Source organism: Pongo pygmaeus, chromosome 20, assembly GCF_028885625.2.
Source record: "Pongo pygmaeus isolate AG05252 chromosome 20, NHGRI_mPonPyg2-v2.0_pri, whole genome shotgun sequence".
In the NCBI taxonomy this organism is placed as follows: domain Eukaryota; kingdom Metazoa; phylum Chordata; class Mammalia; order Primates; family Hominidae; genus Pongo; species Pongo pygmaeus.
Genome location: NC_072393.2, coordinates 5,022,971 through 5,043,974, shown reverse-complemented (window position 1 = coordinate 5,043,974; position 21,004 = coordinate 5,022,971). Strand labels below are relative to the sequence as shown.

General features: G+C 60.4%; 1 protein-coding gene across 5 annotated transcripts in view; it reads right to left on the bottom strand.

The window, feature by feature from the left end:
* The window catches only part of KDM4B (lysine demethylase 4B), a 184,540-nt gene that overhangs the window by 23,057 nt on the left and 140,479 nt on the right, over nucleotides 1-21,004 (bottom strand). For 3 of the 5 annotated variants that reach the window (XM_054462795.2, XM_063657995.1, XM_054462797.2), the window contains 3 exons: nucleotides 13,056-13,157; nucleotides 12,423-12,622; nucleotides 619-1,088 (listed from right to left, as the gene is read on the bottom strand). In XM_054462795.2, coding sequence (XP_054318770.1) covers nucleotides 619-1,088; nucleotides 12,423-12,622; nucleotides 13,056-13,157 — 772 coding nt within the window. Of the gene's footprint in view, nucleotides 1-618; nucleotides 1,089-12,422; nucleotides 12,623-13,055; nucleotides 13,158-17,463; nucleotides 20,375-21,004 lie in introns of those variants that run through there. The other 2 variants (XM_054462796.2, XM_054462800.2) reach the window with 2 other exon arrangements.

Here is a 21,004-nt window from a genome sequence, read left to right as displayed (position 1 = left end):
CACAGGGGCTCGGCATGCTTGAGACCTCAGTCTCCTCTCCTGGGGTGACTGTCCCAGCAAAGGACCACGGGGCTCTTCTGTTCTCTAAGTACAGGCACCCCACCTACCCTGTGAGAAGAGCCACAGTCCCCTGTGAAACCAGCAGGCAGCCCCCCTGCCCCCTCCTCCCTGCCCCTGCTCCTCAACCCCGAGCTCCCCTCTGCCCCACCTGCCCCCTCCTCCCCACCTTCCCCCTCCCCCGCCATCAGCTCCCCTCTACCCCACCTGCTACCCTCCTCACCTTCCCCCTCCCCCGCCATCAGCTCCCCTCTGCCCCACCTGCTACCCTCCTCCCCACCTTCCCCCTCCCCCGCCATCAGCTCCCCTCTGCCCCACCTGCCCCCTCCTCCCCACCTTCCCCCTCCCCCGCCATCAGCTCCCCTCTGCCCCACCTGCCCCCTCCTCCTCCATCTACCCCACCTGCCCCCTCCTCCCCACCTTCCCCCTCCCCCGCCATCAGCTCCCCTCTGCCCCACCTGCCCCCTCCTCTCTGCCTCCCCCGCCCCACCCCACCTGCCCCCTCCTCCTCCATCCACCCCACCTGCCCCCCTCCTCCCTGCCTCCCCGGCTCCACCCCACCTGCCCCTCTCCGGCCCGGGCTTTGGTCTCCATGCGACTGGCCCCACTGCTGGCTCCACCGTCCTCTGGCCCCGTCAGCTCCATGGGGGAGACTGGTTCCTTCCAGGTCGGGCCCTTCTGGGCAAAGTGCTCAAAGGCCTGCTGGCAGGACACGTGCTCCTGGTTGAAGGCTGCCTTGCCTGGCCGAGGAACCACGTACAGCATGGGGATGATGGGCCGAGGCTTGGCCTCTAGCTCCTCACTGGGCACCTCAGGGGGCACGACGTTGAGGGGCGCCGGCAGGCGGCTTTCCTCCGTGGCCGCACGGCCCGGGCCCAGCACCGGGGGCTCCAGTGGGGATGGCAGCCACAGCGCCTCCTCTGAGGGGAAGTGAGCAGGCGGGGGTGGCAGCTGCGGGGGCAGCAGGCCGAAGCTCTTCTTCTTCCGCTCGCTCTTGGCCTTGGTTGGCCGCAGCTTGCCCCTCCCGTCCTCTGTGGGGAGAGGAGAGGGCGGTCAGGGAGAGAACCCGGGCTCAGGTGCTGGTCCCACGCTCCCGAGAAATCCCCCAACCTCGGCTGGGATGGTCGAGGGCTCCTTCCAGCCCAGAGAGGCCACGGGAACACGGGTGGGCAGAGAACACAGGCTTCGGGCCACCTCAGATCACCGCAGGGGCACCTGGCCAGGCACCCCCAGGCCTTGGTCTCCCCAGAACGCAGGCGCAGCAGCAGCACTTGCCCTCCAAGGCCTGTGAGGACCCACCAGGTGTTGCTCTAGGTGCCTTCTGGGGTCACGGCAGGTGGGGAGACGCGTCACCAAACCCAGCTGGGGGAGGCTGCTCTGTCTTCCGGGCTCCCACCTGGGTGGGCCGTGCTAAACGGCACTTCCCCGGGTGGGGGTGGGGGAGAAGCACTTTTTGTGTTCTCGTGTATCCGAATTATGTACATTTCTACCGTTGATGTGGAAACATTAAGGTTTTGCTTCTGACGAAAGTAAAACTTTGAACAACACACAAAATCTTAATCAATGAACCCCAACCCGGCGGTCACATGAGCGAACCAGGAAGCGTCAGATGGGCCTGCAGGGCCCGACACCCTTCCGCGTGGAACTCCCCGGGGCCAGCACTGGGGAGATTTCCTGACAGCTGACGGGGAGGGAACAGTTGACTCATGTGTTTGGTGGCATTTTACTCTGGGGCCAGGATGGGTGTGCAGTAAATCAAATAAAACTGGATGGGCAGCCTGGCTGGCTGAATCACAGCCCCCAGAGGCGTGCAGGTCCCAACTCTCCTGGATATGTGGATGTGGGACATGACAGAGGAACATGGGGGACTCTGGCAGAGAAGACTGTGGGTGGGACTGAGTGAAATGGGAGGTGATCCTAGATGATCCGAGAGGTCCGATGTCCCCACAGGGCTCTCACAAGACGAGGCGGGAGGGTGAGAGTCAGAGACTAGAAGAGGCTATGCTGTGCCTGTGAAGGGAGAGGAAGGGACCCGAGCTGAGGGATGCAGGGGCCTCTAGATGCTGGGAAAGGTTTCTGCCCTGGAGTACCCGGGAGAGCCTGGCCCTGCACACAGCTCCATGTGAGCCCAGCGGGGCTCTGTGTCGGGCTGTGGGAAGCTTGTGCCGGGGCAATCCCTCTGAGGGCTGCTACACTCAGGGTAAGTTGTGGCATGGCACCTTGAGGCCCTGTCCTCGAGGAAGACCAGCCTGGCCACACAGCACACTGTGGACCCCAGAATACCGTGAGTCCTAGAGCCCTGGGGCCCTGCCTGCTCCATCTGGAGAAGGGGGACAGGGGCTCAGGCCCCCACCTGTGTGTCTCCAGGCCCTAGGGCTCTCGGGACATTCTGGAAGGAGGAGCAGTGGTTGATATCCAAGGGATTCTTGGGCTGTGGGGCTTTCAGTGCTAAAACTGGAAGGTCCCTAGCAGATCAAGACGAACTGGTCACTGTTAACATTTCACCACCTCCACCTCCCCCAACAGGCTGGAAAAATAAGGAAAAATCAAGAGAAGGAAATTCATCTTTGCACACTAAACTGTTGACCATGTGGCACTTAACGGGGTCTGGTTGGGAGCACAGCGCCCACATCTCACCACTTGCTATAAAACCCACCACGCGCTGCCCCCAGCTCCAGTCCGTGACGCCAGGACCAGTGGTAAGCGCTGAGAGCCTCAGCAATGAGGGTCCCAAGAGCCAGGGGTGACACTTAACCCTTGACCCACGCTGACCCCAGGAAGGGTCAAGTGAGGACCCTCCCCCAACAGACCTTGCAGCCAGGAGGGAGCCACACTGCCCCACACACTCTCATAAGGGGCCCCCAGCCCACAGCCTCCCCCAGGGGTGGAGGCGGCCCTGCCCTCCCTGCTCCAGCTCTCCTCCCCACACCCACCCCAGCTCCATCTGCAGGCTTCGGGGACCGCCCACGGTGTCCTTGGCAGGCACATGCCCACCTGTTTCTCAAGAAGGACAGGCGAGCAGCCATAAGGCGAAGGCAGCCCCCGCCACTGCCCTGGTCCCCACCCCTGCTAGTCCTGAGCATTCTGGGGCACTGGGGGCACTGGCCAGGCTCCTCCCTGACCTGCACCCCAGCAGGGGAGCCTGGAACACCCCCAGGTCCTGTCTGGCCTTGCAGGGAGTGCAGTCTTCCCCTCCCCTGGTATCCAGGCCCCCCACTGTTACATGACCCCCCCCTCCACTGTTATCTGGCCCCTCAGCTGTTATCTGGCCAGGGGAGGTAAACACTGGACACAGCAGACGGGCTGGCGTGGGAAGAAATACTTTTTCCCCTGCGGATGCCAGAGGGGAGGCACCCCCTCCCTGGGAGGCTGGGCGCAGAGGCATGGAGATGCAGAGGGGAGGGGCTGGAAGCTTCACCACAGGAAGCTGGAGCAGCCCGAGCAGGCTGCAGAGGCCACATGCCTCACCCCGAGCGCCTGTCAGGAAAGCCACTGTCCTGCGTGTGTAAAAGGCACTTGAGGACAAACAGCTTTGTTACCCTAAGGAAACCCAATATTCCTTTGTCCATGATAGGGCCTGCCCAGCCTCACTCAGGACGGCAGATCTGATCTGCCTTCCACACTGCAGGCTGCGGTGCCCATCCAGGCTCACCAGAGACTGGGCCTCAGGCCCCCCCGCTACCACTGGGCCGGCTTCCCAAGCCTGGGCCACCCAAGTTGGGTTCAACTTCAAGGGTGGGGGCTGGCGTAGGATCTGGCCCAGGAGGGCGCCACCTGGGGCATCAATGGTCTCAGGAGAGGGAGGAAGATTCCAGGACACAGCCTCACGGCCTCCAGCTGCAGGGCCGCTCAGTGCACACATGAGGAAGTGGGGAAGAAGGCGAGGAGGAAACGCTCATCAGAGTCCCCAGCTGGCACCCCCACCCACCCCTCACACACAACAGGCAGCTCTGAGCACAGGGGACTCCAGCCGGGGCTGTGGGGGCCAGGGACACAGAGCCGGGCTGTCCTCACACACAACAGGCAGCTCCATGCACAGGGGACTCCAGCGGGGCTGTGGGGCCAGGGACACAGAGCTGGGCTGTGCTCACACACAACAGGCAGCTCTGCGCACAGGGGACTCCAGCCGGGGCTGTGGGGGCCAGGGACACAGAGCCAGGCTGTCCTCACACACAACAGGCAATTCTGCGCACAGGGGACTCCAGCCGGGGCTGTGGGGCCAGGGACACAGACCTGGGCTGTCCTCACATTGAGACCACAGGTGCCTGCTCAGATGGTCCCTGGGGAGTCCCTCCCTTTCTAAGGGGCTGGCATCCTCCCCCCACCCACGGGGCCTCCTGGGAGCTGAGGGGCGGCTGGTGCGACCGCCCCAAGCCCTGGTTCTGCTTGGGAGGCAAGGCTGGGTGGGAGCTGAGGCCACCATCAGCGCCTAGGCCTCCCGGGGGCCGTCCTCTCACCAAAGGCCACACTGTAGGGCTGTCTCCCTCCTCCTCCAAGGACAGGGATGGCCCCAAGTCCCGCTTCCCCACAGCCCTCCCTGGTCGGCTGCCTGGTTCTGTCTCCCGGAGGGACCAGGCATGGGAGACAAAGCGGGACATAATTTGAGCCTCAGGTGCCCGGCTGATGGGTGCCACCCCATTCCCTGCCTGGGGACAGCGGTGAATGACAATGGCAGCAGCCTCAACGCACTCCACGCACAGCCCGCGCCTGCTGGCGCCCTGGATTCTCAAACTCGCAAGAACAGGTTTCCAGCCCTCTCCTGGTTGGCTCCCAGGCTCTGTGAAGCCCGGGCAGACACACAGGGGACCCTGTTAGAGGGAGATGCCCAGGAAGGACACCCCGAAAGATGGCGGCACACTCCACAGCCATTCCTCAGGGCTCTGTCCTTGCCGTGGGCCATTCCCTGGGGCTCGGTCCCTGCCATGGGGACCACATTCCACAGGGACCTTGGCACGCCCCTCACCTGCCTGGCCTGAGGGAGGGGAGACGGGTGAGGGGCTTCAGAACGGAGCAGGGACCATGGTACAGACGGGGCCCAGGGTGCGCCCAGGCCCCCGAGGGCAGCCAGCTGAGGCCCTGCTAGCACTCTTTTTGGGGGAGAGGGAAGGTGTCACAGAGGAACCCCCACCATCAGGGCTCACTAGCCTGCCTGGTGGTGAGGCCACTCCTCCCCAGCGCCGGGGTTTCCACCAGAGCCTCCAGCAAACCCCAAGACAGGCCCGGAGGCCCAGGCTGCCCTGTGGAGGGGGCAAGAAACCACCCATTTCCAAGGACAACACTCTGTTCCTGCTCCGAGGCTGCCGAGATCAACCCACCAGCTGCGGCCTGGCTTATGGGGCCCCTCCCTCAAGTTTCGTGCTTGGCTGCCATGCCTGGACCAACCAGCCCGGGTCTCAGGGGCCCTCTGGCCACCCCCTGCAACACCGCCACCCTCCCGTGCTGAACCCGCAGCCAGGTGCGCCTGACGGTCCCAGAGCCCTGGCTGGAACGTGCTGGGGGGTCCCCGGGCTGAGCTCGCAGCCCCTCACTATGAGCTGGGGCCGCCCTCCAGACATGGCAGCCTTTACTTTCCGTGTCCTAAAACCAGTCACCAGCCACGAGGCCTCTCCTGAGAGCGGCACTCCAGGATGAGGGGAGGGGAAGGGCTGGGGGCTGGGGGCTGGCTGCTACACTCTCCGCAGCCTTTCCACCCTCTGGCAGGCAGGACGGCACTGTGCCAGCCCTCCTGGGTCCCCATCCTGGCTCTGCCCCCTGACCCTGTGTGTCCTGCACTGCAGGCCTTCTTCCGGGAGGCGGGGCCTCCCTGCAGGCTCAGGAGAGGTGGACGAGACCGAGACCGCCTTCCTGCTTTCTGCTTGGTTCTGGGGTTAGGGCTGGCTGGTGGGGCTGCTAGTCCCTCCTAGCGCTGGGCAATAGGGCGGCCGCTCTTCCCAGACCTCGAAGCAGCCAGTAAGAATGAGGTAGGGGACACCAGCGGCCACTGGGAAGCAGCCTCCCAACTGCCCCCCAGGCACCTCTCCTCCTGAGGGGCTTCCTCCCCGACGCTGATGCCTCCTGGCCCTTGTGAGCAACAGGTTCCGGCCCCTTCCCAGCTTGTTCCATATGAAAACACAAAACCCCACACCCCACTGCTAGGTCCTGAAAGGTGCCTCAGCGTCATAGCTTTTAGGGTTGTGAAACTGGCATTCAAGGAGGACCAGAAACCGCTTTAGGAAATCTTTCCCGCAGCCCTGTGACATGCATTTCCTGTCGTGCCCCTGATTGTGAACATGCATTTATGAGGCTCTCTCGAGATAAATCTCTCGTCCAGAGGCTCCTGGGACTGCGGGCTCCTGGGAAAAGGGCTGTGTCCAAGAAAACGCCCACCCCCTGCCAGACTGGGTCCTTCTCAGAAGGAGTCTCTGTCATGGAACAGAGATAAGGGTGTCCAGGTCGGGAGGCAGGGGGGTGGGCAGCGCCAGTCCTGAGCCCTCCCTGGGCAGAAACCCTGACGTGGCACCAAGGTGGCCCCTAACCCTCCTCGCTGGTCCCTGGCCTTTCTGTGGGGGCTGATCCCTTCAGAGACCCGTGGAAGCCACAGGCCTCAGAAAGGCACCAGGCCCAGCCTCCTGGCACTGTGACCACTGCACAGAGTGTGTGGACCCCCGCTCTGGGATCTCGGGAGGGGGCGAGTCGCCCTGTACATCTTTAAACAGGACGGTGAGTGACCAGGCCAGGGCCTTGCCTACGCCAGGCAGCTGGACGAGCCATTGGTTTCCACTCCCTCCCACGCAGTGTAGGCTTCTCTCCACGGGGCAAGTTCCACTGTCAGGGGAGGAAAGCCGCCCATCCAGCCAGGACCACGCATGGGGAGGGGAGACCAGAGAACCAGGACCCCCTGGTTCAGGACCTCCCTGAACCTGAGTCTCTCGGAGGCCAAGGCCATGGGGAGGCCCAAGTGAGAGCAGGTAACGCCGGGGATGGGGAGGGTGTGGCTTGGGCAGATTAGTAAATAACAGTTAGTCACATTAATGAAAAGAGAGCTGGGCACAGTGGCTCATACCTGTAATCCCAGCACTTTGGGAGGCTGAGGCAGAGCCCAGGAGTTCGGGAGCAGCTTGGGCAAAACAGCGAGACCCCGAGACTACTAAAAATTTTGAAAAATGAGCGGAGTTGCGGTGCACGTCCACAGTCCCAGCTACTCAGGAGGCTGAGGTGGGAGAACTGCTTGAGCCCAGGAAGCCAAGGATGCAGTGAGCCATGACTGCACCACCGCCCTCTAACCTGGGGGACGCAGCAAGACTCGGTTTCAAAAAAAAAGAAAAGAAAAGAAGGCTGGGCATAGTGGCTCAGGCCTGTAATCCCAGCACTTTGGGAGGCTGAGGCGGGTGGATCACCTGAGGTCAGGAGTTGGAGACCATTCTGACCGACATGGTGAAACCCTGTCTGTATTAAAAATACAAAAATTAGCAGGGCATGGTGGTGGGCACCTGTAATCCCAGCTACTTGGGAGGCTGAAGCAGGAGAATCGTTTGAACCTGGGAGGTGGAGGTTGCATGAGCCGAGATTGCGTCACTGCACTCCAACCTGGGTGACACAGCGCAACTCCATCAGGAAAGGAAAGGAAAAGGAAAGGGAAAAGAAGCCACAGTCCTTTGCTAGCCAGTTGGGTAAACCAAGTCACAGGAGCTGGTGGCCGCCCTTCCTCCAGCCAGAGGCTGGCCAGCCCCTGGAGTCTGCTCAACAGGGAGGAAGACACCCATGGTACAGGGGATCCTTGTGACCCCTCCCAGGAGGCCCCACTGAGAACCCAGGACAGACTCTGACCACCAGCTCCACTCTGTAAAAGCCTTCCCAGGACTGGGCCACTTTCCTTGCTGCCCGAACCCACAGGTGGCAGCAGCGGTGGCAGCCTGCCCCATTTCCCCCACCGCGCTGGCCTGGGGAGGACGCGTGTCCTCTGGTCTCTGCTCTCCTGAAGGGCCCATCAAGGCAGCGTCCCAGCTCAGGGTCACATGGGCAGTTAACCGGTGGGCTTGGGTAGGCCCGGGTCCCCAAACCCAAGCCTGGATCTTTCTCTGCCTGTCTTCCCGTAACTCACCCGTCTCCTGTGAGACCACACACAGCCCCCAGCACGTTCTGACTCGTGAGAAGGGCGGTTTCACAAGACCCAAGCTCAAAGTGGCCCATGCAGCTCCCCCACCCTCAGGGACCCCAGCCCAAGCCCAGCCCACCCATGCCAGCCCGTCCTGTGGGGAGAATGGTCACGGCTCAGCCATCTCCCTGTCGCATGCCAGTCCCTCCAGGGACATCCCACAGTCCCCCTTGGAACAGACCCTGAACTGTGCCCATCCCCCACTCCCCTGCTGACCTCGCCTGGCGCTCACAGTCTCCAGAATCAAACACAGACTCCTGCTCAGAAGATACAAGGCCTGACTACCACAGCCAGCCCAGGAACTCATCCTCTACCAGCGCGACCCATGCTCAGGCGCCCGGCTGGCCTGCTGGAGTCTGCATTATTTCTGAGGATTTCCCAGACCCCAGAGGACCTGCAGTGTAGACACAGGCCCTGCAGGATGACAACACAAATGGGCAACTGTGCCTGCCCCTGCCCCGCAGGAAGCCCCTCGCCTGCTGCAGAGCTGAGTCCCTGTGCTGTTGAATGGTGCTGCAGTCCTAGCCCCCGGACCTGGGGTGCCACCTTGTTTGGGAAGAGCGTCACTGAAGACGGAATGAGTTATGATGAGACCCTTGGGGCGGGCCGGGCCCAGCGTGGCCGGTGTCCTTACAAAGGGGGGAATCTGGGCAGACACACTCTGGGAGAATACGGGAACGCAAAGGTGCCACCTGCAAGCCCAGGACAGGGGCCTGGGACAGGTCCTCCTGGGTCCTCGGAATGGGCCAGCCCAGCCGACACCTGGACCATGACCTTCCCGCTTCCACAGGTGTGAAATTGTACATTTCAGCCATTTCAGCCGCCCCATCTATGGACTTTAAACAAACGAAGCACAGCATATGAGAAGCCCTGTGCCACGCGAGGTCGTGTCCGAGAGCCACAGGGCACGGAGCAGTGGCCTCCAGCGCTCATGCCTGTGGGGCAGACAAGGGCATCAGGAGGCGCTGGTTGCCTGTCCCTCTCCATCGATGGAGGTTGGTTAGTTTGCCTGTCCCTGCATCTGCTCAGTCCTAGTGCCCCCCAGCAAGGGTCTCTCCAGGAAACGTGCCCTGAGGACAGCTCTGGGTGTGCAGTTTGCAAATGCTCCACTTCTCTGGATAAGGCCAGGTCCGTCTCCAATGCAGCTGGACTCACGCAGGTCCCAGGCAGCAGGGGACTGGGCTGCCCGCTGCACCGGCTTCCAGGGCTGGGCACGGTGGGTGTTTCTACCTCTGGTGGTCCGAGGAGCACACAGCAGCATCTCCTCAGCGCTTCCCAGAGCAGGCTGGGCTCATCAGCCTAAGGGGTCTCCTCCTCCATGCCCTCTTCCTTTGGGGGCTGAGCCCCTCCTGGTCCTCAGGCATTCTTATCTGCTCTTAGTCAGTGACGGGTGGCGAGTATCTTCCCTACCTATCGGCTTGTCTTCTCACTTTCTTAAAGGTTCATCCTTTGATAAACAGCAGTGGATTTGAGAGTCACTGAATTTGTCCATCTTTATTTTTCTGGTTTGTGCTTTTTAATAAAGAATCACTTAGCCTTGGGTTATAAAGATACTTTCCTGCTTTGTGTTTCCAGTTTGCCAGTTCTCTTTTGACAGAAATGCCTAAGCATGTGGCAGGCAGAGGAATGACCCCAAAGGCGTCTGCATCCTTATCCCTGGAGCCTGGGAATCTGTCCCCTCCCGTGGCAGAAGGAACATTCAGGTGGGACTGAGTGAAGGACCCTGACACAGGAGAGCATCTGGGAGACCCGGGGACCCAGGGTCCTCACTGGGTAGGAGGTAGGAGGGTAAGAGTCAGAGAGAGACCGGAAGAGGCTGCACTGTGGCTGTAAAGGGGGAGGAAGGGGCTCTGAGCCAAGGGATACGGGCGCCTCTAGACACTGAGAAAGGCAGGAAACAGGTTCTCCCCTGGAGCCCCCAGGAGGAAGCAGCCCTGCCCACAGCTTGATTTTGGCTCAGTGAGGCCTGTGTCAGACTGGCGGCCTCCAGAGCTGTGAGAGAAGGAGCGTGTGTTGTTTTACGCCACCAAGGTCGTGGTCGTTCATTTCAGCGGCCACAGGGCACTCACGGAGGCCGCAGCGTGGACAGGGGGAGGGAGGGGACTGAGGTCTCACACCACGTCCACTGCTCTGGGATTCCGATTCCTAGACCTTTTGCCATCTTTGCTTGGGTCCTGCAAGCTCTGTGGGCAAGCCCTGCCTTCTGGAAGGGCAGCCCTGGCCTCTTGACAGGCCTTGGGCTTTCATCCGCCTGCATTTAAATCGGCAAACCCTGCTGGGATCCCAAATGGGGCTGCACTGAACCTGCAGAGAATGTGGGGGAAGCCGTTAGCTGTCTGCTTCAGAGCTCTCCTAACACCTGGCACATCCTTCTGTTTATTATAGAAATTCTTTCTTATTTCCAAAAAAAGTCTCTTATTTTCTCCATAAAGATCATTTTTTTGGTTAGGTTTATTCCAAGATCCATTATTTCTGGTTGCTAGCACCATAAGGGGCATCTTTGGGAGCCACGTTTGCTGTGAGCGGCTCGCAGATGAGGGGTGAGATTGGGTTTCTGTGCCTGTCGCTCATCTCTGGCAGCTCCGCTCGATCCCCAAGTCACCAGGTGGCTCTGCCTGTAGACTCACTTGCTGCTTCTCAGTAAAGAATCGTCGCTACATGCAAACAGTGCCACGACAGCTGTGCTTTTCCCTTCTACCCATGATGCCTTTTCTGTCCTCGTCTTGCCTCTCTAGGCCGGCAGACCCTCCTGAGGCGTGCTGAACAGACACAGGGCCCACATACCCCACCAAGTAAGTGGCGCGTCAAGGGCAAACTCAACTCCGGCCTCTGCTCTTTCCCCCAGGGACACTCACTTTTCTTGCCTTAGGCCCACAGGCACTGGCCAACTGTGACCCTCAATACCTGCCCCGTGTATATGGGGAGGGCAGGGGCGTGCCTGCCTCCTGCAGTACTGCGAGGGCCACGACCCCATTGTCACAGATCAGGCGCCCCACGGCTGCCCCTGGCAGGTGGGAAGGACCTCACATCTGCTGAATGGCACCACAGCTGGGCCTCTTGCCATGTTCCAAGGACAATATTCACCTTGGGCACCAGCACATCCTGGAGACCTGATGCCTAGGAGGCAAACCAGGTCATGCTGGGCTCATACAGAGGGAAACTGAGGACTAGGACCCTCCGGCGAATGTGGCCCCCATGATCTGGGCCTCAGGCATTATGGCCAGGGGCAGCCCTTGGTGGGAGGCAGGCTGGCCGGCACACCCCACACACCTGCTCCCTGCATGGTGCCTGGAAACAGTGGGAGAGGGAAGGGCTCCCAGTGGGGAGCCCTAGCTGGGAACAGCCACTTTGCGCAGACTCCCAAGCAGCTAAAGCTCTAAATTGAGAAGATAAAACCCAGTCACCGGAAACAAAATGCTGTCAACCCTGGAACAGGAACCTTTACACACTCACAGGTGGGAGTTCCACATCCAAAAGCTCCCCCTGGAGAAGGAAATGTTTCTGAGACTGCCTCCTGGCAACCCGCACCCCGTTCACAACTGCTGGTTCACACTCCTGTGGGAAGGTGGCTGCCCCATCTTGCCAGCCCCGGAAGAGTGGGGAGGCCCGAGGGCAGGTGGGAGACCTGCTCACGGGAGCCCCAGCTCACAGTCAGGACCCGCCCTCTGCTCACAAGTGGCCATGGCCGCTGTAGGCGCGTTCCAGCATCTGGGCCATATACAGCATCCCGGTCTTTTATTTTATTATTATTATTGTTTTTGTGATACTGGGTCTTGCTCTGTTGCCCAGGTTGGAATGCAGTGGTGCAAACATGGCTCACTATAGCCTCGACCTCCCACCTCAGCTTCCCAAGTAGCTGGGACTATAGGTGCAAGCCACCAAGCCTGGTTAAATTTTTTTATATCCTAAGTAGAAACAGGGTCTCAAACTCCTGGGCTCAAGTGATCCTGCCACCTTGGCCTCCCAAAGTGCTAGGATTACAGGTGGGAGCCACTGCACCTGGCCTCTCGTAACTGCTCAATTCTGGGGAAGGAAGCACTTTTCTTACGGCCTCCACCTTACGATGTCTATTTTCACGAAATGCCCCACCCTGGCAAGAAAGCCACTGAATCGGATTCTTACAAAGTGGGGACTCTGGCTGCAGCAGGCACTGGTTCCTTCTAGGAGATGCTTGCTCACGGGGGTGGGAAAACAGCGGTGCCAGGCCTGGCCTGGCCTGGCAGGGACTGACCTTCTGCGCCCTCGGCCTCCCGGCCGTGTGGCAGTGGCTGCGGCTCCTCCTCCTCCTCCTCGGGGTCAGCCTCCGGCCCGGCCTCCTCCTTCACGCTGCCCCCAGCCTCCTCTAGGAGCGCCGCCCCAGCCGTACCCTCCCCAGGGGACTTGGGGTCTTCGGGCTTCGGCTTCTTGGGCTGGCTCCGTTTCCGGTGAGACCTGGAGAGGGAGGTTTATCAGGCAGGAGGGGAGACCAGGGAGGGAAGAGCCCCAGGTCTGTGCACTCTGTCCGGCAGCACGCAGCCCCCGCCCATCCCCAGAAGAGTGCTCCATGAGCAGGGGGCCTCCTGGCTGCAGGCCGGGACTAAAGGGAACCCTGGGTGGGGTTCTGCTCTTGCGGGGCAGGAGCTGTGTTGGGAGGAGAGACCAAAGGGAGACGGGGCAATGGACACAGTGGGGACGGTGTCAAGCAGGGGACGCTGATGACAGCTGGAGATGGGAAGCCGACTGACACCAGGTGGGAGGACGGGCGGGTCGGGGTGGCAGGAGCCGCGTGTGCCACGGGACAGAGACACAGGGAGTGTGAGCTCTGAGGGAAACAGCAGCTCATGGAAAATGCCTAGACGACAAACGGAACGAAAAAGACACTTACGACAGCCCCGGCCTTTTGGTCTGCTCTTTCTTCCTTTCTAGACTTGGTTTCCTCTCCTCCTCAGTCTTTCTCCAGTGTCTGTTTTCTTTCAGACTAATTTGTCTAGAATGTAAATTTCATGGGTTTTTTTCTCTAGGACTTCTGCTCAACTCCCCAGGACGCCTGGTCCTGGGCACCTGGCTCTGTCCCCGACTCCCTGGGTCCTCTCTCTGCAGCCCGTGAGGCGCATGGGAGCCCCAGCTCACACTCTGCTGCTCTGACCTGTGCCCACACCCCAGGGCCTGCCAGGGCCTCCTCTGCACCCTGAGCCCAGGATCTGCTCACAGGGCAGGCATGGGCCAAGAGGAGGTGCATCCTGCATGCCTGGACACCCACAATCCCGGGGTACATCGGGGAGGTCCCGGTCCCTGCACACCAGCCCTAAGTAAGGGATTCAACCTGAGATTTACAGGCTTGGCTGAGCTAGAACTTCTTAGAAATGAGAGAGAGGGGGGCTGAAAAAGGGAGGAAAAGTGACAGCCAGGTGAACCTGCAGCTGAGCGGCCAGCGCCTCACACCAGGTTCCCCCAGGGACCTCCAGGGTCTTTCCAGGAAGGAAGCAAAAGCTTTTTGGAGATGCGGAGGGGGTGGCTCCCAGGGAGCTCAGGCAGAAGCCGGGAGTGCGGAGAAGCCGAGGCCTGGCTGGTCACTAGTGCCTCCCCCGGGCATGTGATATCTGCACCTCCTCCAGGCCCACCTCCTGTAGCTGCCCTAAGCCCTGGCCTGGCCAGGGGCCTCACTAGGCCATGAGCTCGAGGCCGCACAGCCCGGCTCCCCAGTGGCCTTTCTCCCCTTACCCAGTTGAGATCCAGCCACGTCAAGCCCACCAGCAGTCAGGCAGAGCTGGGAGCGCCAGTGTTTCCGGGACAATCGCCAATGCCGGCTGCGGCTTCTGGGTGCTTCCCGTGTCCCCTGTCCCCGTGGGCTCAGACTCGGACACCTCAATCCCACGGGGGTCCCTGTGGCAGCTGCCCCTCCAAGGACCAAGTGGTCACCAGGGTGGGGCAGGCTCATCTGACGGGGGTGGGGTGGGCCCGCTGGCGGGGCTTCTGTCACCAGGACCTCCTCACCTCTGCCTGAGCCAGGCTGTCACATGGGCCGGCAGCAGCCCATGCTCCCTCAGGACACTTGGACCTGACCCCTGCCCACCGCTGCTCCCAGCCACTCTGCCCGCCCTGTGCTCCATGCTGGCTTCTGGGGCGCCTCCTCCAGGAAGCCTTCCTAGAACACTAGTCACTGCCGGCCCTCCTTGTTCCTCAGCTGCCTAACTCGCTAGAATCAGTGCTCCCCGATGTCTGCAGCATGGCCCACCACAATGACTCAAGGCAGAAAGCGGGTGGACCAGAGGCATGGCATCACACAGCATGGTGCACACAAGGTCGCTGTGGGGCGGCCGGGCGGGGGTGGGAGGCAGGCAGGGGCAGGCGTGCGGCCAGAGTCACTAACACAGGGAGCAGGAGGTGGGTGGGAGACACGGGAGCGGCCCCCGCCCTCCAGAGAACGTTCTCCACAACAGCAGCCCAAGGACAGCTCCGGGCAGGCAGCCTCAGGCTCCGCTCAGGGGCTGGGGAAATGCTGGGTGCCTGCCCCACGTGGAGACAGCAGGCTGAGGAGGAGGAAGCTTCAGACCGGCGCTGGGGTGCAACTGGCTCTTGTCACCACTGTCATCCCAAGGTGGGCTTCCCTCCTGGTCTGGGAATGCCCCAGGGCTGTAGGGCCGGGATCCCACAGTGGACCTGCCCTGGTCCCAGACAGCACCAGCAGAAGGGCACCCTCCCATGCCACTCACCTGGCCTCGGCTGCCCCCAGCTCCACAGCCCCTTCTCCCATCCACTGCAGTCCCTCCCTCCACCCCCATCCTGAAAACCCACCCTAAAGGTCGCTTCTGACCATGGCCCTCCCCTGCTACAGCCTTCCGGGGGCACCCCCACGGCCTTCAAGCCTTACTGTGTCTGCCCCAGAGGGCCCCAGAACTGTCCTGGTGCCCAACCAGAGCTCTGGGGCCTCATCTTTGCAGCCCAGCCCTTTCCTACCTGCCACAGTGCCAGGCTGAGACCCCTGGGTCCCACACTACATGGAACTGGGTAGGGCTCATTGCACAGACACAGCAAGGGGGGCACAGCCCACGGCAGAAGGGCAGCCATCACTTGGGGCATCTGTGGGGTCCTAAGAGCACACCTCTTCCCGACCCTGACGCCTTCATCCCCCTTTGCATGTTTCTGCACCCGAAGCTTGTTTCTGGGTCTGGCTCCTGGCACAGGTGCTGAGGGTGTGGCCATCCTTGCTCACCTCCCTGACTGTCCCCTTCTCTCCCTGCACCTGCCACCGTCTTCCATTGCAGCCAAATTCCACGTTTATGCTTTTACACCCCATAAACATTGTGCATCCATGAGCCACAGAGCAACTCAGGCCGCATTCCCTGCCCCCACCCTGGGGTCTGGAACTGGCCTCCTGCTTTGGATGCCTAGCTTCCTTGGTATCTCTGAGCTCCCTGCCATTGCTCTTTAACTCCTGCTGTGGTCTCCTATGCAGGGTGTCCCCTTCTCTCCATGACACCCCTGGGGGTCTTGGTTCCTTCTCCCATGATCTTGAGACTCCCCTTGACTCTCCTGGGTTAGATCTTGTTTCCTCAACCCCATGGCTTTCTCAGTTTACATCCTTGTTTAGCTGGAGCACATCCTGAAGCAGCTTCCTGAGAAAGGAGGTGGAATATGAGACTCTGTGTGTCTAAAAAGATCCTTATTCCCCTCACACATTTCTTGACAATTTGGCTAGGTAAAAGATTTGGGGAGAATTATTCCTCTTCTGACTTTTGAAGGCCTTTTTCCTTTGTCTTTTAGCTTGTGGCGTTATAACTGTAAATCCAATGCTAATAGGATCTCCTGTTCTTTTTTTTTTTTTTTTTTTTTTTAAGAGACATGGTCTTGCTATGTTGCCCAGGCTGACCTCGAACTCTTGGCCTCAAGTGATCCTCCTGCCTTGGCCTCCCACAGTGCTGGGATCACAGGCGTGAGCTACCATGCCCAGCCCCAGTCTGGTGAGCTGTTTATGTGATCTGCTTGCTCTGGAAGCTTTCAGGGCCTTTGTTTAATCCAGGAGTTGTGAAATTTCACAGCAATGCATTGTGGTTTGGGTAATTTCCATTCTTGGGTGGACTTTCCGGCGGACTTTTTAACCTGGAAATGCAAAGTCTTTGGGTCCCAGGACACTTTCTTTTCTCTTTTTCTGAAACTCCTATCAGGGGCTAGATTTCCTGGACTATGCCTCTGACTTCCTGATCCTTCCTATCTTCTAGCTCTGTCTGTCAGTGCTGTGGGAGGGGCTTCTTCAAGGGCCTCCCAATCCACTGTGGGCTTGTCTCTTCTCTAGATGGTAACATCCGAGAGCCACTCGTTCCTGGAATGTTTCTTCTTCACAGCAATGGCTCTTCTTCCATAACGCAAAGTCCCGGCCCGCTCCAGCGCCCTGCACTCACTGCATCCTCTTTCCTCGGAGCTCTGCCCTTCTTTGCTGTGTTTGCCTTTGCCATGGGAGCGCGGCCTCCAACGTGTTGGGCCCCCTGGCCGTTGATCCCTCTGTGCACGGTGCCATGTGTGAGCTGGGCCTGGTGAAGGCAGCGGCAGGGGCTGCTGAGGGCAGGAGCCTGTGACTTTAGGAGAGCCCCAGTATCAGCATATGTGGCTCTGCTCCACTGGGCCCCTTTGTTCTCTGGCAAAGGACCCCCACCTCCTCTATTGTCTCTCCTGGCCTTGGGGGTGGGGGGGATGTGCAGTTGGCAGCTGGGCCCCACTGCCCACCCCAGGAAGGCGCCTCCCTTCTGCCCAGAGCCACCCACTGTCTTCTGCTGGTTGCCCCCGCATCCCCCCACCACCCCCAGGGGCTGCCCATGTCTGCCCGCTGTGTCCTTCTGCGGCCCCGTGGTGCAGCCCAGCTGCTCCCTGCTGGCTGTCCTCCAGGTCGCCGGCCCATGGGGTCTCCTGCCCACCCTTCCCTGCTTTTCAAAGCCTGGAGACGTGCTCAGCTGCCACTACCCCCTCTCCTGTTCTCTGCACTTCACTCTCTAGCGTTTCAGGAGAGAGTGGAGATAAATAAGCACTTAGCCTGCCAGGCTTAACTGGACGCCCCGGGCTCATTCTTATGAGCCACATGTCGGGGCGTAGTCCAGATAACTGCACTAGTATTTCCAAGGGGGAAGCAGGTGTTCTTTGCAGCTTGTATGGCAGGAGACGGGGTGGACGGCCTCTGGCCCTGTCACTCAGTAACACGGGGCACCTGCAGCACCCAGAGTGGGACCATCAGCTCTCAGTGCCGCGCTGGCTCCGGGCTTCTCACAGGGCTGGGAGGACTGGGAGGTTGGCCCCAGGATGAGCCCTCAGAGCCGCCCACCCCCACCCAAAGTGGCCCAGTGCTCCCCGCCCCGAAGACTAGACCCTGTGCTGAGGAATTTCACCTTTGAGAAAATGAAGGGCAGCTCTAGGAAAGAGACAAGAGACGGCGAGTGAGTCCCTGAGGCTGTGCACTCCCTGCAGGGGCTGGCAGGTCCCTGTGCTCCTGAAGTTCTGTCCCTGAGGGCTGAGGTCCCTGTTGGTGGGGAGGGCTCAGGAATGCAGCTGGGGTGTGGCAGCCCTGGCAGGAGTTGGGGCCAGAGGTGTGGTGGTGTCCTGCACTGGTGCAGGGGCGACAGGCCAAGGCAGAGCAGGAGGGGACAGGCAGCACAGAGCTCGGAGGGGTAGGGGAGACGAGGCCTGGGCCCAGCCGGGCTCACAGAGCAGCAGTGGGCCAGGGAGGCTGTGGTGAGGCGGGTGCACAGATGTCCTGCAGGGAGCACGTACCTGCTGGAGCACATGCACATGGCGCTTCTGGCGTGGAAAGAGTTTGCATGGAGGAGCGCCGCATGGGTGCCACAGAGCACTGTGAGGGCTCCGGCTCAGGCAGGGCACCAGAACGCACAGCGCCACCGGAAGTGGGGAGGCTGAGGGCACCCGCCAGGAGCCAGGCTGCAGTTTTAGGCAACCCATCCATCAGGGCGAAGAATACAAACAGCCCCCAATGCTCGCCCAAAGAGATTTAGTTCCGGAAGAGACCCATGTAAGGTGGCGAGCGGGGAGTAGGCCGCGTCCTCTGAGCTCAGGCAGCTGTGCCGAACCATCCGCACCCCACGGGGTACCTGGTAAACACATGGGGGCCGTCCCACAGCCACGCCGAGGGCAGGGAAGGCTGGACTGCACGGCAGCGAGGGCATGGCGCCCACCCTGACGCCATCCCTTGGTCTAGGGCAGGGGTTCCCACCTGGGGGACTGGGCGATGTCTGGGGACATCTGTGGTTGTCACGACTTGGGGAGCTCCTGGCATGGAGTGGTTGGAGGCCAGGGATACTGCTCATCACCCTGCAGGGCCCAGGATGCTCCCCCAACCAGAGAAGGATCCCGCCTGTGTCCACAAGACCCTTGTCTGGGAGACAGAGCCAGTCCACTGTGTCTCCCGATCCAGCCTGAGCCACAGATGCTCAGACAGGGCTGCCCTGGCCCCAGGATATGCCCTCAGGGAGGGAGCCTGGCTCAGGGGAAAAGGCAGGCCACATGGAGAGGGCACTGCTCAGGGGGGAACCGACCACCTCCCAGGTGGAAGGAGGGGCAGCTTGGGCTTTGAAACGTGAATCACCCATCTGCGTCTCCAGAGAAAAGCACCCCCCATGACTTTAAAAAAAAAAAAAAAAAAGTGAATCAGCCTTGTTTTACATACTGAAGGCTTTAAAGAAAATTATATCCTTGGGAAGCTGACTTCATTTGTTATTCAGGCTCGCTGCTGGGTGAAGGCAGCCCCCAGGATGGCAGCGCAGGAGAGGGTGGGAGGGGGCTCCTGGGAGGAGCAGGTCGTGACTAGAAGTGAGGGGGCGGCTGGAGCAGGGAGGCCAGGCCATGCAAGGGCTGGTTCTGGGGGGTCCACTTCCTGTGTGCAAAGAAGGTTCCGAGCAGCAGTGAGCGCAGAGGCTTCCACATCTCCTCCTGGCAGGCAATTTATACGGCCTCTAGTCCCATTCCACTCCTGGAACGTGGCGCCGGTTTATTGGCAATCCGCTCTGTTGACCAATTAGCCTGAGCCACAATCAATTAACCATTATGCAAATAGCACGTCTGGCTGGGCCTGGGAGCTGGGGTGCACGAGCTCTGTGCTGCGGGGGCCGCCTGGAGTAGCCTCACCAGGAGGCAGCTCTTCATGAGGAGCACACAGGAGGCAGGAAATCAAAAGGACAGATAACAAGAGCAGAAGAGACAGATTCACCTTGGCAGGGCTGTCAGGAAGGGCTGTGAAAACACTCGGGGCAGAGGGAACATTCTCCGAGAGAGGCCGCGAGGTGGGGAAGACAGAGGAGGCCGAGACAGATGCCCAGACCGCCCAGGAGTCCCAGACTCACAGACAGATGGACGTGTTGAAAAAGAAGGCACCCAGTTAGAGGAGAAGGTTCTGGACCAGAAGTGACTTTTCAGAAACCAGTTCCAAGGCCTGTTTCTGCAGAGCGTGGTGGGGGGCCAAGGCTGAGTCGCCCCCAACGTTGGTGCTCAGTGGCTGGGTCTCGAGTGGGCACCATCCATCGCCAGCTGGGACAAGAGCAAGGCAGCAGAGACTGGATGGCTGCAGAGGGAAGGCCACTGCTCAAAGGGAAGGGGGAGGTTGCCCCCCACACCAGGGCCACCACTGTTGGCTCAAAGACCAGACCTGCCAGCAGTCTATCTGGGTACGACCCACAAGCTAGGAATAGTGTTTACATTTTTTTGTTTGTTTGTTTGTTTGTTTTCCTGGAGAGACAAGGTCTTGCTCTGTCTTTCAGGCTGGAGTGCAGTGGTACGATCTCGGCTCGCTGCAGCCTTGACCTCCTGGGCTTAAGTGATCTTCCTGCCTCAGCCTTCTGAGTAGTTGGGACCACAGGAGCACACCACCACACCCAGCTAATTTGTAAATTTTTTGTAGAGATGGCATCTCAATATGTTGCCCAGGCTGGTCTCAAACCCCTGGACTCAAGCAATCCTCCCTCCTTGGCCTCCAAAGTGCAGAGATTACAGGTGTGAGCGACCGTGCCTGGCCAATGTTCACATTTTTAAGCGGCTGAAAACAGAACAATTATCGTATTTGGTAGCAAGTGAAAATCATGAGATCCGCATTTCAGGGTCGGTAAACAAAGCTTCACGGACACAGCCACATGTATTTCTTCTCTGTCTGTCATCTGCAGGGGTCTTGAGTTGCCACGCGGAGTCGAGACGTCGAGACACAGGAGGTCTGGCCTGCAAAGTTGCCAAGTCACAAATGTTTGCTCTCTGGCCCTTCCCAGGAGGAGTCGGCTGAGCCCACTCTGTGCCGTCCCTCCCGGCTCCAGCTCGTGCTCAGGGGCTCCCTGAATGTTCCTTGGGCACCAAACAGGAATGAGATCTGTCGACAACTGTGCCGAGGGCAGCTCAGAGCCCTGGAAGCCTGGACGCTTCCCACAGGAGGGGCTGGGGAGGCCGGCGCTCGCCTTCACTCTGGGCATGAAGTGGATCTCCTCCTTGGCCGGGACCTGCCTCCGTGTCCCCACAGCCCCTTGCAGTAGGAAGCCAAGAGGCTGCAGATGCTTTGCACTCTCCTCCAGGCGGACACCAGATACCTGGCTGGGAGGGTCTGTGAGGCAGTGGGGACCCCGATGCGCAGGGAGGGGTTCTGAGTGGGAGGAGGGCATCCAGGGTCATGCCAGGGGCCGGCCTTCTGCAATCCTCTCCACGATCTCAAATCCAAGCAGCCCCACCTGATGCCCCGTGAGTCCTTGCAGGGGACCCGCCTGCTCTCAGCGCCAGGGAGGGGCCCGAGTAGCCGGACAGCAGAAATGCGGTGAGTGAGAGGGACAGGGAGCCATGTAGCTGGTGACTCTGCTGAGGCAA